We start from the raw sequence: 19,853 nt of genomic DNA, 5'->3' as shown, positions 1-19,853 counted from the left end.
GTAGTTAGGTTAGATTCTGTAGCATTAAAATAATATCGCTAAATGCTTTCTTAAAAAAAGGTTCTAAATTACCTGTACATTCATTCCCACTAAAACTAATCATAAACTTGCATTTTTCTCGTGTTCATAGATTTGTAACATCCTCTTAGCAGACGAATTACGTGGCAGGAGCAAATTTTACGCTTATTCTTACTGCTGACACGCGCGTGGCAGCAGACTCGCCCTATGGGCGCTTCTTCAACGGATGTTTACATTTCTGTGCTTTCTTGGCGCTGGCGGGGACTCCACTTCCGGCTTTGAAAAGAATAACATTGAATTCAAAGGTGTACAGGCAGTGTCTTCGAAAAAGGTGACAATATTTATGTGGCTTTTGCTTTCAACATGAGGTAGGGAACAAACAATTGTTCTCAGGTATCTATCCATCGTTTTCAGACAGACCCGATACGGAAAAATCAGTGGATTTAGGCCGTATAGCGAAAAGATTGGACCCAAACACAAGGGAGTAGACTCTGCAGTCGGCACTTCATCAAATCAAATGAAGATATTTTACGTGTTTCGAAAATTGTAATTGTCTAACGCACATGTGTTGACTAAATTTAAAAGTTGGAACTATTTATAATCATAATATAACACATTTGCCTTTTGGTTGTTGATAAGCGATCTCTCAATGGGCGTCGGTAGGTCAGTCGTCGACCCCTCCTCGCCCCACCCTGGGAATTGGTATCCTTCATTTCAAGTTGCAAAAAAGCAGGAAGTTTGTTATTTTTTTGGTTAATAACAGAAATAAATTTCACTTGGTTAGTATTCGAACAGAGTAATCAATGTAAAATATGCATTAGATCGAAAAAAGAGTGAAAAATACAGGAACCAGGTTATATTTTCATATTCTACAATTTAATCCAAAGAATATATATGGTTCCAGTTTTCAGAATTCAAAAAATTATAATTTTTAGATGACGTCATACAATAAGTCCTTTCTTGAACGACACTTGCAAAAGTTATTAACAAAATACAATAACTGTGCATTTCAGTATAGTAACTATGAAATGTAAAAGTATTAATGGAAAATAGTTGTGCTGGATATTCACTCGCTGCTTGTGGATCGAATAGCATGATAATAATAAACAACAATAATAGTAAAATTTGAATAAAATTTATTTAATTAGGTATCTATTATTAGTGTATAACAATAATTTTAAACGTCGTATCTATTATTATTTCTTTTACTGTTGTAATCGAAGTATTTCATTTCAATGTTTATAATTAATGTAAGCTTCATTTCAACCTGGAGAAGTCCTTTCAAAAACGAAACTGATGCTAGAAGATCAACATTGCCTTGGAAAATATTAGTATTGTCCCTTATATCTGCATCCAAAGGATCCGGGAAATTGCCAATGTTTTCTAGGTACCTTTGTCTCTTTATATCACTCAACAAATTCAAGTGATCCATTTTGTTTCCGATCTTTTATAAGAAAATAAACTCGGTGACTATCTGTATTCCACTTGTTTACATTGGAAAATTCGCCAAACCGGGAGGTCTTTCCCCGCCATCAATAATCGAATTGTCTGGTCGATCATTTTTTGTTTACTCAGGAATACCAGTGGAACTCGAACGGGCTAGTGTATTCAATGGCGAGGCGAGTATTGGAATCGGAGAAACTGGTCAAATAATGCAGAAAAATGTTTTCAACTGGCGAATGCGCACAAAATTATCGAAATGGATTCGGTTAGGCACTGGCGTATCCAGGATTTTCGAAAGACTGTTATATATATATATATTAGGGATGTGCGGGATCCCGAAAAGTCGGGACCGGGAAAAAAATTCCGGGCCCGATCCCGACTTCGGAAAATGACTTCCCGACTTTTCGGGATTCCGAGCAGTCTGGAAATACCGAATGTTCATTTTAAAAAGTCGTTAATTCTCGACGTTTTATTTATTTATTTATTTATTTTTTTATTTATTTTCAATAATGAACTCAACAGGCTGGCGCCCAGTTAGAGAGTTCAGAGATACAGGTTTTCATACATGCTTCAGTGACTGTTATTTGATATTGTATTCATTACACAGTTTTTAAATTGTATATATGGCATAGAGAACAAATCATTTTTTTTGTTACGCTTTTCTAAGGCATTGTAGAGAATACTCATTCTCCAGATAGGGGATTTCTTGACAATGTTTGTTCGCGCTCTATTCACGAAAAAGGTTTGATGATTGGGTCGCGTCTTATTGTTAGGAACGCGTAATTTAAATTGTGAGATCCAATGAGGAGAGCGAAGTTTTCCATTATATATTTTCCAGAGCAGCAGCAGGTCGCGCACTGTCCTTCGATCGTCAAGCCTGTGCATTCGGAGCTCCTCTGTTAGATTACTGTACGAATCAAATTTGGGATAAGTACCTTCAAGTTTATACTTCATATAACGTAACATCTTTGATTGTACTCGCTCTATTTTTGTAGTTTGTACTATACTGTCAGTGTTCCACACAACAGACCCGAATTCAAGTTTTGAACGCACTAATGAGTAATATAATACCTTAAGTGTTTGGGTGTCTCGAAAGTCTCTGCCCATTCTAATAATGAACCCGATAAGTTTGTAAGCGTTGCCTATTACTTTGTTAATATGGTGAGTGAAAGTTAGCTTAGAGTCAAAATATATTCCTAGGTCCTTTGCTGTTTCAGATTTTTTTAGATTGGTATTATTAAGTTTGTATTGAAAATTTAAGATCGTTCTTTGTTTAGAATAAGTAACGGAATAGCATTTTGCTGCATTAAGAGAAAGACCGTCGCGCAAGCACCACGCACTCAACCTATTTATGTCTTGCTGTAGACACACACAGTCTTCAATATTTTTTATTCTTTGAAAGAATTTCAGGTTGTCTGCAAATAACAGTTTTCTAGAATTAATCAAATGTTCCGGTAAGTCGTTGATTAATAGAAGAAAGAGAAGAGGTCCTATGTTGGACCCTTGAGGTACTCCGGAACGTACTAGAAATTCGCTGGATGCGTGGCCTTTATACGAGACATATTGTTTTCTATTCATTAAATATGACGCCATAAGTTTCCTGAGGGGAAGGGAAAAGTTGAAAGTGCACAATTTACTTAGTAGTACATCATGATTTACGGTGTCAAAGGCTTTGGAAAAATCAGTGTATATTACATCCACCTGCCCCCCATCATCTAACACCGTGCTTATATAATGCAGTTTCTCGCCAAGGTTTGTTTCTATTGAGCAGTTGGGCAGAAAGCCATGCTGGAATTCAGATAAAGTTTCTTTGACATGGTTATATATGTGGCAATATAAGATTTGCTCAAATATTTTAGCAGGGGCAGATAAAAGAGCTATAGGACGATGGTTTTGTATGTTTCTGTTCTCCGAGGATTTCGGTACTGGACATACAGCAGTAACTTTCCACCGTTCGGGAAACTGCGTGGAAGATAATATCGCATTGTAGATAACAAAGAGTGGAATTTTTAAAATGTCTACACATCCTTTGAAGATGTAGGGTGGGATTTTGTCTGGCCCCGCCGACTTCTTTGGCTTTAATTTTTTTACAGCTGCTTCAATTTCAGACATACTGATCATCTGAATGTTGAGTGAATCTAGCGTTTTGCACTCTGTGTGCCCCGCCATGATCTCGAGGTTATACTTTGCCGTATTGTTTGCGTACACAGATTGAAAGTATTTCGCAAATTCATCAACGACGGTATTCAGGTTTAATATGGGTTCATTGTTTGAAGAAACTGGAAACTGTTTGTTTTGCCTGTTGCGATTTATGTACGACCAGAAAAGTGACGGGTCACTTTGAATATTGCTTTCGATGTCGAACAAGTAATTATTATGGGCGGCTGATATTTCTTTTTTGATTGCTTTTCTGAGTTCTTTAAATTTGTTGGCATGGTGAACTGGGTTACCTACGTTTTGCTTCCATTTTTGGTGGTGGTGAGCCTTGGCTTTTATTTTTTTAATTATATTGGCGGTAAACCAGCATGGATATTTAGGAGGGGTTATGCGTCTTAAGGGGATGCACGCGTCAAATGCTTCGTATATTATGTTGTAAAACATATCTGTCATTTCGTTTACGTTATCACAGAGTTTTAGTGTATCCCAGTTAACGACCGATAGTTTGTTAAAGTCAGCTTTTTTGAAATTGTACGAGAGGTTGTTTGGTGGATTGTTACTCTGTGTCATTTTTCTGTGCTTTATTTCAATTACGAGACAAGGATGATGCTTATCCTCAGGCACGAGTGGCTGAATTTCTCGTGTCAACTGCATACCAAAAACGTTACTTAGCACAAGATCGAGAGTTTTGCCATTACTATTTTGAATGTTATTTACGCTGCGTAATTGAAAAAAGCACATATGATTGTATAAATCGCGACATACAGGAGTGGCGTTAACGAGGTTGTATTCGTTGCTTGTTATGCAAGGGATGTTGAAATCCCCTATGAGGAGAATGTTATGTGCGGGTCTACAATGCCTTTCAAGAAAATTATAAAATAAGTTGTAAGACTTGTCACTACAGCATGGAGTAAAGTAAACAATACAGATGTATAAGGTAGGCAGTCCATGAATTACAATTTTCACAAGCAATGAGTCGACGTTAGGGTCGTCGTTAAATTTGCCTACGAGCGTCGCTGCGTATTTGTTATGAATTGCCAGAAGAGCACCCCCGCCCAGATTTTTCCCAGAGTCAGTCGCGTTCCTGTCAGATCGGAACACGTTATAGCGATCATCAAAAAGTTCCGTGCTTAGATGGTTTTCATTAAGCCAAGTCTCTGTAATTGCTACGATGCTGTAATTGTTAGATAATATGTTCTGAGAGAACACTTGCATTTTGGTACGCAACCCGCGAACATTTTGGTACACTATGCTAAATATTTTAGTCTGAGAACTTACGTGTTTACGTTTGTGGGAGTTGCCCCCGGGCTGACATTCTTCCTCCGTTGCTGTCACTGCTACCACGTCACTTGGGGGAGGGGTGGGATTTGGGAGGGGGTGGGGATTTCCAACCTGCTTCCGAGATTCGGCCTTCGTCTTCATCCCTCCATAGAAGCTGCACGCACCTTCCGAAACTCATGGCCTGGGGGTTTTGGACGTCCACGTTCTATCAGATGCAGTTCCAGACGCTGGCGATTGTCCACTGTGTGAAGGGGTGGGGGGAGTCCTGCTGTTTCCGTCGAGGTTGTAAATGTCTAGAACTTGTTAGTTTTTGTACCAGAAATGCAAAAAGAATCACTTAAGGTGAAAATGACGTGTAGAACTCGAGATTCCCAGAGCTTCTGGAAATTTCGAACATTTCCCGAATATGTCGGGAAATTGTGAATTTTTCCTGTCCCGACCCAATAAATTCTGTCCCCCACTCCCGTCCGCTGAGAAGGTCAAGAACCTCCAACCCCAGAATGGACCGCGCCGCCTGTGGCGAAAAGCCCCCTGGAATGAAATTCGCAGAGCACTAGATGCCTACCCCTCAGGCGCGGAGCGTCCATGTAAGCCGTGTAAGCCGGGCTTACACTTTATTAATTCTAGTAAAATGTATGTAATTATATGGCAAAATTCGTAAAACTTCAAAGTTCATCTCGGCCCGATACCAGTCTTCGAGATCCTGTTTGTTAGATTGCAACACTTCACACCAGATGGCACATGAGAACTCCCGCCTTTTGCTTGGGGAAAGGTGTAAGCCGTCTGAATGTTGCCTTACAAATTCCTGACCGCGAAGGAGCAGTGCCTACCGTCGCCCACCGTATCTGGAAGGCGAAGAGCAAGGAATATAGGGAGAAGAGCGCGTCGAAACCCTAGGTGTGTAAACCTACGGGCAGAGGCTTACAGCAGCGTTGCAAACCTCATGTTTAGAAAAAGTGTTGTTCATGGACGTCCGCAGTATTTCTTTTAACCAGGGAGGATTAAGCAAAGTATTTTTTCAGGGGTTGGGGTAAACTAGGTATATTTCCCTTCTCAAAATATACTAATTCAATTTGAAGTTAACATTTTTCTGCAACGCCCTTACAATAATTAACAATTTGATGTGACTGAAATGAAATTATATGTGTGAAAATGGTTGACATTCATTTTTCAGGAAGTGCCTCCTCCCCTTGCCCCTTCTGGACATCGATGGTGTCGTTTAAACTCCGAAATTATGCTACATACTACTAAATTGTTCTGGGATTTTCATATTATAAATATTAATTTATAACAAAAACAAATATAAATTTGAATGGTTCAACCAACGACATGGGTTCCACGTTATGTGAAAAGTTTGAGAAAATTCAACCACAACGAAAAGCGGCCCTGTTGTTTTATTTATATCTCCAACTTACAAACGACTTTTTAAACTTGTGCGAGATTTAGCACCATTATGCTTGGGTTGGCTTCACTGAATACGCGTCAGCGAGACACAGGTCCTGTAAGAGGAGGGACTCCAGCGTTGTCGGGTATGAATGGTTGACTAAAGGAAATTTGAGCCGGTGGTGCTTCAAGGAGGGTTTTTTTTCCCCAGGAACAGGGAATTCTGAAGCAAAAAAACTAACAGGAAGGGGAAAAAGGAGAAACCTAGAAATGAGCGGGATACGGGAAAACTAGATACACATTGATGTGCTAAATTCTTGTTGTTTCTGTCTTTCGCTTGTAGGAGAGCATAAACATTAGACATATTAAGACTCTGTTTTCCGTTTATGTATGAACTCAGCTGGTAATAATTGAGCTAAAAAGTGAAATAAATAAGTAAATAAATAAATAAATGTTAATGAAAACTGATGCTGATCACATCACCCCCACTCACGACCGGATCAAGAAAGTGTGGGGCGTTACCCCCACACTCCCTATACGCCTTCATGGCGTGGTGCTAAGCACAGGGGAGCACTTTACTTTACTTTTTACTTTACTTTAATGAAAACTGAAGATTGAACCAATTTTACAAATTTCATGTCAAATGTGAACCAAATATTATTAATTACATAGTCCGTGATTCAAACACTCTTCGAACAACGTATGAAAAGCCTGTTTATGATCTTTTAGGTGCTAGATTTGCTTTTACACTATCCTAAGAAAGCACTTACATGTCCTTTGATTGAAATTTCTGGATATATCCCTACAATTTGTGAGCATTTCTTTTATATTTTATATTGTATTTTTTTTTTTACTAAATATAGGGAATTTTAAGGCAAGAGAGGGAATTTATTTATATCCGAAAGGGATATTCCCCCCACAGTCCGAAAGATCACTGCTTTGAGCAGTGACCGATTTTGGATCTGGTTTCTTTTTGTTTTCCCCTTCTGGCTGTGTGTTTGTTAAAGTCTCGAGGTATTGCTTTTGCGAATTCCATCTATTGAAAAGCGGACCGTCGTCCCTGTGCTGTGGTGTAATACAGTAGTGAAGTGCATTATGGAATAAAATGAGTGTGATTGTGCGGTGGGGTGGAGAACTTGTTGAAGACGCCGTTGTCCAGCAAGGATTTTGCTGCCAAGAAGAAACTTGTGGATATAGGTAGGCCCACCCCTTCCTTCTCTAGCAGACATAGTAACAGAAACGAAAAATAAAGTGCGCCGATTTTGCGATTCATGATACGGAGCTGATACTTGGTTATGCGGTTGTAAAAAGTATTCAGCACTTTTCTGTTTCCTTCTGTTTTCGTTTGTTTATTATTATTATTATTCATTTTATCTAACTTTGCATATTTTTTATCGTTACGTTACTCATTGTGATAGGAATAACACTGGCTTAATTATCAGATATCCAGAATTTTTAATTTGGTGAAAAATTCCAGGGAAGTGTTCTGAAAAAATTGGGGGGGGGGGCGGGGGGTCGATGTGTGTGGATAAATCACTAACCATGTCAGCCCAAAAATAAGCACAACGGGAAATAGCCTTCGTCATGCTAGGCTTACACTGTTGGAAAGGTCACGCTCCGCCACTGCTACCCCTGGTTTCTGCTGGAACAGGAAGAGATCAATGACGCCGTGGAGATGTTTGCGGAAGTTCTGCATGCTGCAATGAATGACTTTGTTCCCACCAAGAAAGCGCGCTCTGCGAAATACCCAGTTTGGTTTGATAGTGAACTAATTCATATTTTGAAAAACAAGAAACAGGCTTGGAGCTTGTGGAAACAGTGCCACTATATTGATTATGTAAATAACTTAACATCAGAGTGTATGATTGATCCAAAGAAGTTCTTTTCGTTAGTTAATTCAAGAAAGCAGAACCCGCGCGTGTCGATGGATATTGTGCATAATTCTACCACCGCTGTAGGATATGAGACAGCGCAAGTTTTTAATGTGTTTTTTCATGAACTTTTCTGCTCAGAGACAATTTCTGAACCTCTTCCTACAGTCAAGTCTGTCACTCTCTATTCGATTAAAACCTCCCCTGAAGAAGTAAAATCTCTCCTCTCCTCTTTGCGGTTGCGCCGGTCCTTAGCCCCAGATGGAATTCCGACAATTTTTCTTCGTAGAACTGCTGACTCCTTGGATCACCCTCTGTGCCTCTTACTTAATAAGCAGTGGTGGCTCGTGGTGAACCAAAGTGGAGGGGCGATAGCTCACAAATTTGCTCTATTGATTTACTTTATTTTATTTCGCCTTTTGTGCCACATTTGGCTAATTTGCGAAGGTGGGGATGAGTGATATGATGAAATTGATGAGTGGACACTCGCAAACATCCATGCCCAGGCCGGGATTCGAACCCGCGACCTCTGGCATCGTAGCGCGATGTGCTAACCACTCCGCCACGGGTCCGGCACAAATTTGCTCTACTAGCAATGTGAGTTTAAATGATGAATTTCGTATAACAGCCAACATGATAAGATATTGATACGTTCGTGTTTACCGAATATCATGTTTTACACGTTTGCACAATGCACATATGATAATAAATTAATAATTATTTAACAGTAATGCGAAGAAGATGGCAGAAGAAATAGAATTCTAACAGATTTAGTCGTTTAACAGAGGGGAAAATTCAGAAGAAGGGATATTAATTTTTACACAATTTGATAAGCACAATGACGAATATTTACGTGCATTGATCGTGAAAATTTCTAGTAAGAAAGTTACACAGAAAACGTTTCCTGTCCAACATGGCTAATTGATATGTGAAATAGGGCACCAAAGTAAATATCTCACTTTAAAGGTGATATCTGCGTTACCAGAAGTTTTAAAGTAAAAACTTCAAACTTACCAGAAATCTTCAGACATGCTTGTAAATGAAATTCATCCTTCTGTCCTTCAACGCGAAATTTGCAGTGAACTCACGACCTCCCTTCTTTGACACTTGTTCTAGATTCAAATTCGGCCTAGGTTTTTTGTTTATTTTTTCATCCAGACTTCACAAATCAAGGAATATAGACAAATGCACAACTACAGCACACAAGTACCGAAAAAAGCTTCACTTTTCCATGGAAAACGAAGAAACAAGTGTCAATACTATCGTCTTCCCATCCGGTCGTTTTATTGCTTCGGGGTTGCCAGACAATTTTACCTAATTTTAAGACATTTGTAGTTCACAGGTTCCTGTAGCGGCCCTTGGTGAGTTTAGATGACGAGTTTCTAATTTATTTAACATCCGCCTTGAAAAGAAATTGGATAAATCTGTCACATTATCAGGATTTTTTTTTTTAAACTTGCTAATCAAAACATGTAATTAAATCTACATGATGTACTCCACATCATTGTAATCCAAATGTACTTTTCACTAACCTCAGAAAAAATACAACGCATATATACGATAATTTTACGTGTAACAAGAATCTATAGCCGACTTCCGTGGCTAGCATACCGCATTACAAAGCCAGGGCTCCTGGGTTCGGATCCCGGCATGGGTGTGTGTGTTCTTTGTGAGTGCTCTTCCATCAATTTCATTATATCATCACTCATCCTCATCGTCGTGATTACCAAAAAGTAGCAGAAAGCGACGGTAAATAACAAAAATCAAGTAAGAGTCTGTACATTTTCAGTTACCGATATTTTCTTTCCTCATTGGAAATTGCGTTATTTATTGCTCTACTCTTAATGTCATAAGTGAATAATATTATGGAATAGAGAATGATTTTTTTCAACGGTTGGTAATTTTCTTTCTTATGTTAACTTCATTGTTTCTGGCAACTCTTCATTGTTTACCGTTCTCCGGAGAGAGAGCCAGTTTCGCCTAGGGGGTGGGTTTCGGACGACAAACCCTCCGTCCTCCCAGCCACAGATCCCGCGCGTGTTTATCCTCCAGTTCCCTCGCCTTTTTCCCCCTCGCGACCGCGCCTGAGAATGCTCTACGTCTCGTAAAGTGGGAGGACGGCGCCCGCCACAGTTCTCTCAAAGTTGCGTATTCCCCCGCACGGTGGCGTGCAAACTTCGCAATTGTCGCGGAAGAATGAATACAGAACCGAATAACCAACGATCTATAAGCAATGGAATATTTGCAATTCAGACAATGTAAAAGCTAATATATAAATGTTAATGTAATGTTTGTTCACTTGTGATTACACACGGCAGTGCGGCGTCCGTATCGTCCTTATGAGCGGCCGCCCCTGTTAATAAGTGTTTTTTTCTACAGGTGTGTTTCCCGGCTTGTTCAAACGTGCAAATATTGTACCTATCTACAAATCTGGAGACAAAAATTCCACAAATTCGTACAGACCGATCTCTCTTTTGTCACCTCTCTCCATTGTCTGTGAGAAAATAATTAAAGACAGGTTGCTAAAGTTTACATCTCCCCTTATAAATACTGCTCAGCATGGTTTCCTTCCAGGCAGCTCTTGCTTGACCAATCTATCGGTATTACTTTCACATGCTACTCAGTCTATCTCAAATAATTCCCAGCTTGACGTTATATATTTGGACATTTCAAAAGCCTTCGATAAAATAAATCATAATCTCCTTCTTCATAAATTACAATCCAGATTTAACATCCATGGGAAATTTCTATCCTTACTACAATACTATCTGAGTGCACGAGAGCAGCGTGTTATACTTCCTGGCACCTCTTCCAGCTTTCTTCCTGTTTTGTCTGGAGTTCCCCAAGTGAGCATCTTGGGCCCACTTTTGTTTCTTCTTTACATGGATGATCTCCCTGACAGACTGTCCTCTCTCCCTATAAATCAACTTCTGTTTGCCGATGACTGTAAACTCTTCACAGAAATCTCATCAGAACATGATGCTTTAACCTTACAGCAATCTCTTACAGAACTACTTGTGTGGTGTCGCCAGTGGAAACTTCAATTGAATCCTAAGAAATGCTCCTGCCTCACCATTTCCCTAAGAAGGAACAAACTCGATTCTGCTTACTATGTTGAAAACAATCCCATCAAAAAAGTTTCCTCTCAAAAAGATCTCGGAGTTATCATCGACGAAAAACTAAACTTTAATGAGCACATTACGAACACTACTAAAAGAGCGATGCGTCTTCTCGGTCTTCTGTACAGGTTCACTGAAATCCAAAACCAATCATCAATCAACATATTTTACAAATCCTTTATCTCCCCCATTCTTGAATACTACTCTCCTATCTGGACCATGGCTATTCTTGAATACTGCTCTCCTATCTGGACCATGGCTTCAAAAACAAATCTTTCCCAGATTGATTCTGTTCTCAACTTTTTTCTCGCCACAGAATACCTTCTCTGAGGCAGCTTCACAAAACAGACATTATGTCTGTCTTTAATATCTAACCACCACACACTCGTCTTGCACAAAATCATGAATGGTAAAATTAAATCCGAATTTCTGCTCAAGAAATGTCCTCTACGTGTTCCCACACGGCCAACCCGCAACGTTAAGCTCTTCCACAATCCCACCACAAGGCTCTCCCTTCTACAGGCTTCCTCACTCATATAATAACCTGCCTCCAAATGTGGACATATTCTTGCCAGAACAAAGTTTTAGAAAATTGTTAACGATATATGTATAATTTTGATTTGTTTTCAGTGCCATCTTGTACTCTATTTTGTTGTTGTTGTAATTTTCCTGCTGTTACTGTTTCAGTGTACAATGGTCTTTCAGACCTGTATCTGAAACTTTAGGTAAAATAAATAAATAAATATATAATATATATAGTAATCAGTCCTCATTTTGCCATATTTCCCTGCCATGAACGTTCTTTTTTGTCTTTCAGGAATAATAGACAAAAGAGGAGTAAGACCCCCACCAACACTACCGATGTATTCGTATTGGTTGAATTTTCCTCGCCCATACCAATGATCTTGAGTGGCTAGAAGAGCAGCAAAGAGAAACAACGGCTATTTTATCTATGGCCCATGCTCAAAGTCCCGGTTGAACTGTGAATACGTGCTCCGGTGACACTTTTAAAAAGGCTTGCGACATTTAAAAACTACTTATTAATTGCATCCTCTGGAGTCTAGAATGAAGTTCACATTAAATGTCTCAAGACATTTTGAAGTGTTGAAATGCAAACTAACTAACTTAAACCCAAAGGATTATGGCTGCAACAACAAAAGCCTTCCATCTGTTCCTATCCTAATCAAGATCAATCCAATCTTTTCCATCCAATTTAATTTAGGACCATCTCAATTCTCAACGTTATCCCTCCATCTTTATCTTGGCCTTCCTACAAGTATCTTACCATCAGGTTTCCCAACAAGAATTATATTAGAGCTGAGCCGATACCACAATTTGACAATACCAATACTTGTATTATTACAGTACAAAATAACAAAGGCTAGTTACAGTCATACTAATTCGTAACATCACTAGGCACGTATTTAGAAATAGAGGGTGTAGTTTTTAAAGGTCGTTTACAACGCTTGGGAGGTGATTCCTCACACGAAAACAAGCAAAAAGTGTGAGTTCCATTTTTACGACTGAGGCTTCGTTTCCGAGATAGGAGCCTCGCAAAAGGTGACAAAGTGAACGTCACACCTAACTGGGACGAATCAAGGATTGTCGAGTACGAGCAAACAAGCCAGGTGTATCTGCTACCGTCGCGGCGGCGACGTGGATGCGAGCAACGAGGTCCTCAGCTGATGTGACAGGTGTGTCGTATACGAGGGTTTTCATTTCTACCCAGAAGAAAAAATCGAGGGGGTTGAGATCTGGCGACCTCGGTGGCCAAAGCACAGCCTCATCCCTACCAATGAACCTATTGCGAAACACGTCATGCAGGAAATGTCGTACATTACAATCGAAATGAGCTGGTGCCCCATCGTGTTGGTACCACATATTTTGCCGCAGTGCCAAAGGTACGGTCTCCAACAGTTCAGGCAGAACCTCACTAAGAAATGCATGATACGTGCGACCATTCAGGCAAACAGGAAGAATGTATGGTCCAATTAAATGATCATGTACTATCCCGCACCACACATTCACTGAAAACCTGTGCTGGTGATGGGCCACAAAAAGTGCATGTGGGTTGTCAAAGTCCCAGACATGACTGTGTCTACTATTGAAGACATACATCCTGGTGAAAATGGCTTCATCTGTCCACAATACCTTTGCACCGAAGTGAGGGTTTGTGTCCAGCTGATGCAACAACCATTGGCAAAACTCCATACGAGGGCGAAAGTCACGAGGTACCAGTTCTTGTACTTTCTGCAGCTTAAAAGGGGGCATTCCTTCCTCTGACAACACTCGCCAAACATTCACATGAGACGTGTTTCGTGCCCGAACACATCTTCTGCAAACTGATGTGTGGGTACACTTCGGGGTCTTCCAACTTCTTGCCGTGGTGGTAACACTGACCCTGTTTCACGCAGTCGACTGTCCACTACCTGAAAGAAGGCGTGAGACGGTAAACGTCTACGTGGAAAGCATTCTCCATTAAGATGCCTTGCCTCACGGCTATTACCACGTGCCTCCCCATACATGAGATGCATGTCTGCTAGCTGCTGGGTCGTATACGCAGCCATCTGTGTAATGGGGAGCTGGAACTGCAAAGTATCGTTTTTGTTTAACACTGGCACACTGCACAAATTGGCCGTTACACCGTACGAACACCACAGACTAATTGTTGCAATACTTGACTTGCCCACTGCACCACTTCAACTTCTTTCAATACAACATACTAGTACTCTTCAATGCGTATGACAACCTAGAGCGAACTGCTGATCATATCCCAGCACATGCAATATGACAGGGACGACTGCCAGAGAGAACCAACCCTTCGCAGCACTTCCAAAACTGGTCTCTTTTACGTCACAGTGATGCGTGCGAACACTCTTGGTATTGCTCCCCACCCCCTTCGTGTGGTGAAAGTGACATCTTCAGTTGGTGTACAGTAACACACACTGTCTGTTCATAAGACATTGTAGCATTTGTTGTTTGTTGTGTGTGTGTGTGGAGGGGGGGGGGATATTACGTACTTCTCGTGTGTAAAAATACACATTGTCGCAAACATCTGATATTGTTTTTTTCTTTCCCTCCTCCTGGTGGAGTAATGTGTCTCTCGTATGCCACATGACATGATTCGTTCATTCCTCCCGTGTAACTGGGGTATGCAACCGTGCTCAACTTTTCGGATTTTGTGTTCCGTGCTCATGGTTTGATGTTTGAGGTCGGGATGTGTTGTCTTTAACGAATTTCTCATTGTCACGGTCCTTCTTGCTGCGTTACATACCCTTTCCATGCATTGTTCTTGCTGGAAATCCCCAATTCCTTTGAGGACTCCATTGCGCATGCGTGCAGTGAACTTTTCATAGTGACTTCCGGACTGAGCACATACGATTCCTTCATGATTCCCTTGGAACCGCCTCTCTCTCTGTGATAGTATTCGTCCCAGTTAGGTGTGACGTTCACTTTGTCACCTTTTGCGAGGCTCCTATCTCGGAAACGAAGCCTCAGTCGTAAAAATGGAACTCACACTTTTTGCTCGTTTTCGTGTGAGGAATCACCTCCTAAGCATTGTAAATGACCTTTGGAAACACCCTGTATATAATTTGGGAAGCCAGTCCGAGCCAAGTGTCTCAGAAATATAATAAAAAAATTGTTTCTATTTAATACGTCAATATAATTATTAGTAATAATATGAAAATTAATTAATTAGTACTTAATTTCCCCCATGGGTATGGAGTATTGTTGTATGTAACCACAGACTAAGAAACGGAGGAAAGACAACGTTAATACTATTTTGTTCTTTCTATCTTGACTAAAAAATATTGTTCTTTCTATCTTGACTAAAAAATATTGTTATTACATAAATAGTAAAAAGACGCTATAAAATCAGAGATAAAACAGCAAATATTCATGATCTAGCTTACATGTAGTTAAGACCACTAAACTTTGTGTAAAAACAAGTCATGGAAGGAAATTTAAAAAATTGAATATTTATTGAATAACAAAAAGAATGATGGTACGTCCGTTTGATGAAAAGTAAAGTTCCTGATAAATATTTTATGTACATTGTTGTAAGTAGTGGTGTACATAAATCTTTAAGTGGGGCCTCTCCGATGGTATCGCCGTCGCCTTGTAATCAATAGAACGCGGGTTCGATACTCAGTGGAGGCACATACTGGTTCGGGTCCCACTTTAAAATGTAAGTCCAGTCCCGATTAGCTTATCTTCCTTAGTACTGCAATTCAAAGCTGTATGTTCCCAATCTAATCTTGGTGGAAATTATTGATTGATTTGCTTTTTTTTCTTCGCTTTTTGTGCCACTTTTGGCTAATTTGCGAAGATGGGGTTGAGTGATGATGTGATGAATGGACACTCCCAAACATCGAAGCCAAGGCCAAGATTCGAACCCTGGCATTGTAGCACGATGTACTAACCACTACCCCACGGGGACCGGCTCTGTCGGCAGAAATAAATAGTCATGATTGGCCGATACCAGCAGTCACATGAAAGACAGAAGTGAAGAGGATATATATAAATTGCCGATTCCGCTTCCCACTTGAACATAGATAAAACAAAGCTAATTTCACAGCGACCTTTATTCCTCTTTTCCAAGAACTCCGCAATTACCTGACCTGGCATTAGTGCGGCAGGGAGTTAAAAACATCCACCTATTGTACCACCACGAGCTTCAAGCAAGAATTGACAATGAATGGTTTATTTCCTACAGCCTTAACTAAGCAGTTACATGCCTTCATGGTCATGTTTGGGTTCAGCTTTCACTTACCTTTGATCTTGCCATCTGCTTCCCAGGAGGGTGGTGTTTTATGCAGTGCTTCTAGGAAAATCTATGGAACTTCCTGTGCTGGTCTCCCAATCTGTCACAAGGAAGGGTGAACGAACTTTAAAGAAGGACAAATGTTGAGACGCTCTTCTAGCCACTGAAAATCTTTGGTATCGGTAAAAGAAAATCAACCGATGCCTATACTGCCGGTATCGGCCGATACCGATACATCGGTATTGGTCAGCCCTAATTTATATCTTAAGGCAACCCATTTCTTTGATACCAATGAGGCATAGTTCTTGCCCTTCGCAACTGGATGGATACCTTTAGATGTAAATTCTTCACCTTTCACAAATTGCAGAAGTCTGAAGCTGACGAACTATATGCACCACCAGTCTTTTAATAGTTGCCTCTAAATTCAAGTAAAGGCCAAATCACACGGAACTGGATATCCAGTTAGCTTGCGCTGAACTGACTACCTGACCGGAAGTGATGGCTACCTGCTTGAATGGTTTTGAGGAATATGTCATGCTGTAATTGGAACTGGCTTTCCTCGACTGGATTCTGTGGAGACAAATGACAAATATGTTTGGCCAATAATGAAAATCCTTATTATTACAAGTTCATGAATGTTTGATATATTTAGTTGATTTTTTTTTTAATTAATGAATCCTGCGAATCTCTTGTATGAACATTCATACCAGAGTTCGTTAAAAAGCTGTTCAGTACGCATTGATTACCATATTTTTCTTTTGAGCCAATTTCTAGTCCATACTTTTCTTTTTTAATTTTTAATAGAGCAGTAATTCTCCTACATCATTCTTCAAATTGCTCGTCCATCTTTTGAGATTGTCTGCTTTATGCAGAACAAAAGTATACCGACAAGTACAGTAACAAGTATCGTGAGACGAAAACTAGCTGATGGGTAACCAGTCCAGTGCCAACTAGAACATTCCTACTGGAAATCCAGTTCTGTGTGATTCAGGCTTAAGAAAACATGATAATCTTAGACACCATTGAAATGTATCTTGCATTTTGTGGTTGATGTTGTTTAACTTTTGATATGAGAAAATATATACCTGGGAGTATAAACCTCATTAAATATAAAACAATTGAAGACAAAAAATAATATATTTTTCAAAAACTGTATTTACTATATCTTCTATTCCATAAGTTCCCATTAATACTAAAATTTTATTTAATGTGAAACCAAGTCTGTAAAGAATACTAATGTCATTTATTAGATTCCTTAAACACCAGCACAATATAATTACAACTCTTTACATTCTAATTCTGAAGTTGAAACCCTGTATCAAATGTACAAATATTTATCATTTTATACAATATGAATTAAAAATTGACAAAATAATGCATATTATACAACAGCCAACAATAAAAACAAAAGGTACAAATAAATTGACTTACAAAGTAACTTTCAACAATCTATATACTTGCACGAATAACAAAACTGGAATGATTGTTACTATGAGCAGAAAATCTCATCTTTTCTATCTGACATGTAATATTACTACGTTAAAAAAAAAAAACTCTTCAACTCTGATGAGGTTTCCCATTCTCAAACGAGTCTTCAGCATCAATGAATTTGTCTTCAACATCCTCTTCAACAATATTAGGTGAATTGGTAAGAACAGTTTCATTTTCCATTGACGTGGGTACATCTGGGGGATTTTGTTTAACATCAGTGTCACACGTCTGTCTCATCTGTGCATCTAGCTCCTCCATAGATGGTGGGAACATATCTTCACTTAGTTTCTTTGCTAGAAAGTAGATCTCGGCCAACGCAATAATCAATCCACACATCACACCCAACAAAAGACGAAATCCAAATTCAAAATTCCTTTGCAGTAGCAGCTCCACACCGAGAAAGCCAAATGTGAATCCTGCTCCGACTGACATAATGAACTGTGCTACGGCAATCAACTGTTTGTTTACCTGCCTCACTGGAATATATAAAAAAGAACAATTGAAGAATTCAATAGGGAAGTAAAGAAGCAATATACAGTAAAGTGTTCTAATTGAAATCTTAACTATGATCGCTACTAACATGAAAACTACAAGGTCTGTCTTTGTAGAAACCAAGTTTTCTTTTTATAAACCCTTCACAGCATTTCTTTCACTGTTGGAATGTGTTTGTGGAATAGTCTACAATTTGCCCACTGAATATTCTTTAATCTTTTTTATTGTGTGGAAACTGCATTATCACTTCATCCTTGAAAACAGAAAAGTCTGCAGGTGAAAAATCAGGACAATAGACGGGCTGGCGTACAATGGCTGTGCTATGCTTTGATTGACTGACTTGGTTTATTTTACTTCACTTTTGACCCATCATGCTGGAACCACATTGATAGACAGGTTTCCAATGCCACATTCACCATGAGAAGGGGTGGAGTGTCTTGAAGAAATTATGCGTATCGCTGTCCGTTTAATGGTCCCTGATAAAAATAGGGAACTATAATGCGGTTGCCAATGATACCGCACCAAACATTGACACTCCACTGTCGTTGATGAGCAATCTCGCGAAGCGAGTGGGGATTTTGCACGGACAAGTAGTGCATGTTCCTCAAATCCACATTACCGTGATTTGTAAACGAAGCTTCATCCGTAAACAAAATATTGCTTAGGAATGCATTGTTATCTTGCAACTGCTGAAGTGCAAAACGACAGAATGCAATGCAAACTTCAAAGTCATTCCCGTACAGTCCCTGGTGCAGTGATATATGATACGGATGAAACTTATGCCTTTGCAAAATTTTCCACATACACTACTGCGGCTTATTCCAGAACTTCGTTCAATCTGTCCTACACTCACCTGCGGATTGTGAGCTACAGCAGGTAGAACAGCGATTTAGTTTCCGTTGTTAATTGCTGTGTTTGTACGTTGACGCTTTCTGAAGCCCAGCTACAGTTTAAAGTGGCATCTGAACCATGTACCTCCACCAGATGTGCAGCTATTTGTTTTAAAAAAGAGCTGGACTTATTGTTGAAAATAATTAACTGAAGTTAGTAATGCATAAGTATATCACAAAAGCATGTAGCAATATAAACTAAGAGATTGCTGTTATTTTGATCTCATTATGTAAATATGTTCATTAACAGTAACACTTAAGATATTTTAAAAATAAGGCTAACTGTAATTATATAACATTGTTGATTCTTATTGGAGGGTGTAAAGTAAAAGATGTCAAAAGTCCACTTCGCCTGGGTGAAAAATTTATCTTGAGCCATCCCTTGCATTTTTTTTACTTTATTACCCACTTGCCAACTCTGAGATTATTAAAAAAAAAGCTACTTACACTGATATCCAATCGATTCTTCAGGTTCTCTCACCCTTCTGGGATCTACGTTCTTAGTCATCCTGCGATATGCTCGGTTCTCCTCCGCAAATTTTAACGCTTGAATCCTTTTCTCCAGAATAGGGTTCCGTGGAGGAAATTTAGGTGCAGGCACAACAATTTCACTTTCTTCGAGTATTTCGTGAATGGAAACCTTTATGCCATTATCCTTGCATGCAGTTCGAAGAAACTGCAAGTCCTGCACTCCAAGACAAACTTCTTTCTCAGTCTCAGTACTTAATACAGCATCAAGAGATGGCGTAAGTGTGGTGCCTGGTGGAAGACTTCTCAACACCTCAAGAACTTTTGAAAGACTCTTCACAGGCTTAATTTTCAAACAGTCCTCTGTTATGATAGACATATTGGTTATTAACGAACACAGAACAGTTATCAGTACAGATGCCGATGGTAATGACTAGTGAAAACTTTTAAATAACCAAAAAGTGGCTAGCACTAA

The 19,853-nt window shown here is 39.5% G+C and overlaps 1 protein-coding gene across 1 annotated transcript; it reads right to left on the bottom strand.

Annotated features, from left to right (window-relative positions):
• Positions 1-17,195: 17,195 nt before the first annotated feature.
• Positions 17,196-19,757, bottom strand: LOC145991262 (vacuolar ATPase assembly protein VMA12). Its single transcript, XM_083127226.1, has 2 exons — positions 19,358-19,757; positions 17,196-18,004 (listed from the first exon to the last, which is right to left on the bottom strand). Exons 1-2 carry the CDS (start codon positions 19,755-19,757, stop codon positions 17,595-17,597), a joined length of 810 nt encoding a protein of 269 aa, XP_082983352.1. The 3' UTR covers positions 17,196-17,594.
• Positions 19,758-19,853: the final 96 nt, after the last annotated feature.

Source organism: Lepisma saccharinum, chromosome 8 (genome assembly GCF_977018435.1).
Source record: "Lepisma saccharinum chromosome 8, izLepSacc3.1, whole genome shotgun sequence".
Lineage (NCBI taxonomy): Eukaryota > Metazoa > Arthropoda > Insecta > Zygentoma > Lepismatidae > Lepisma > Lepisma saccharinum.
This window is presented reverse-complemented; position numbering and strand designations above follow the sequence as displayed.

Excerpts from the sequence above, each read along its gene's own strand:
- LOC145991262 (XM_083127226.1), bottom strand. The coding sequence starts at position 19,757 with ATGTCTATCATAACAGAGGACTGTTTGAAAATTAAGCCTGTGAAGAGT. Across the intron at positions 18,005-19,357 it reads AGAATCGATTGGATATCAGT|TGAGGCAGGTAAACAAACAG; the intron begins GTAAGTAGCTTT and ends TATATATTCCAG.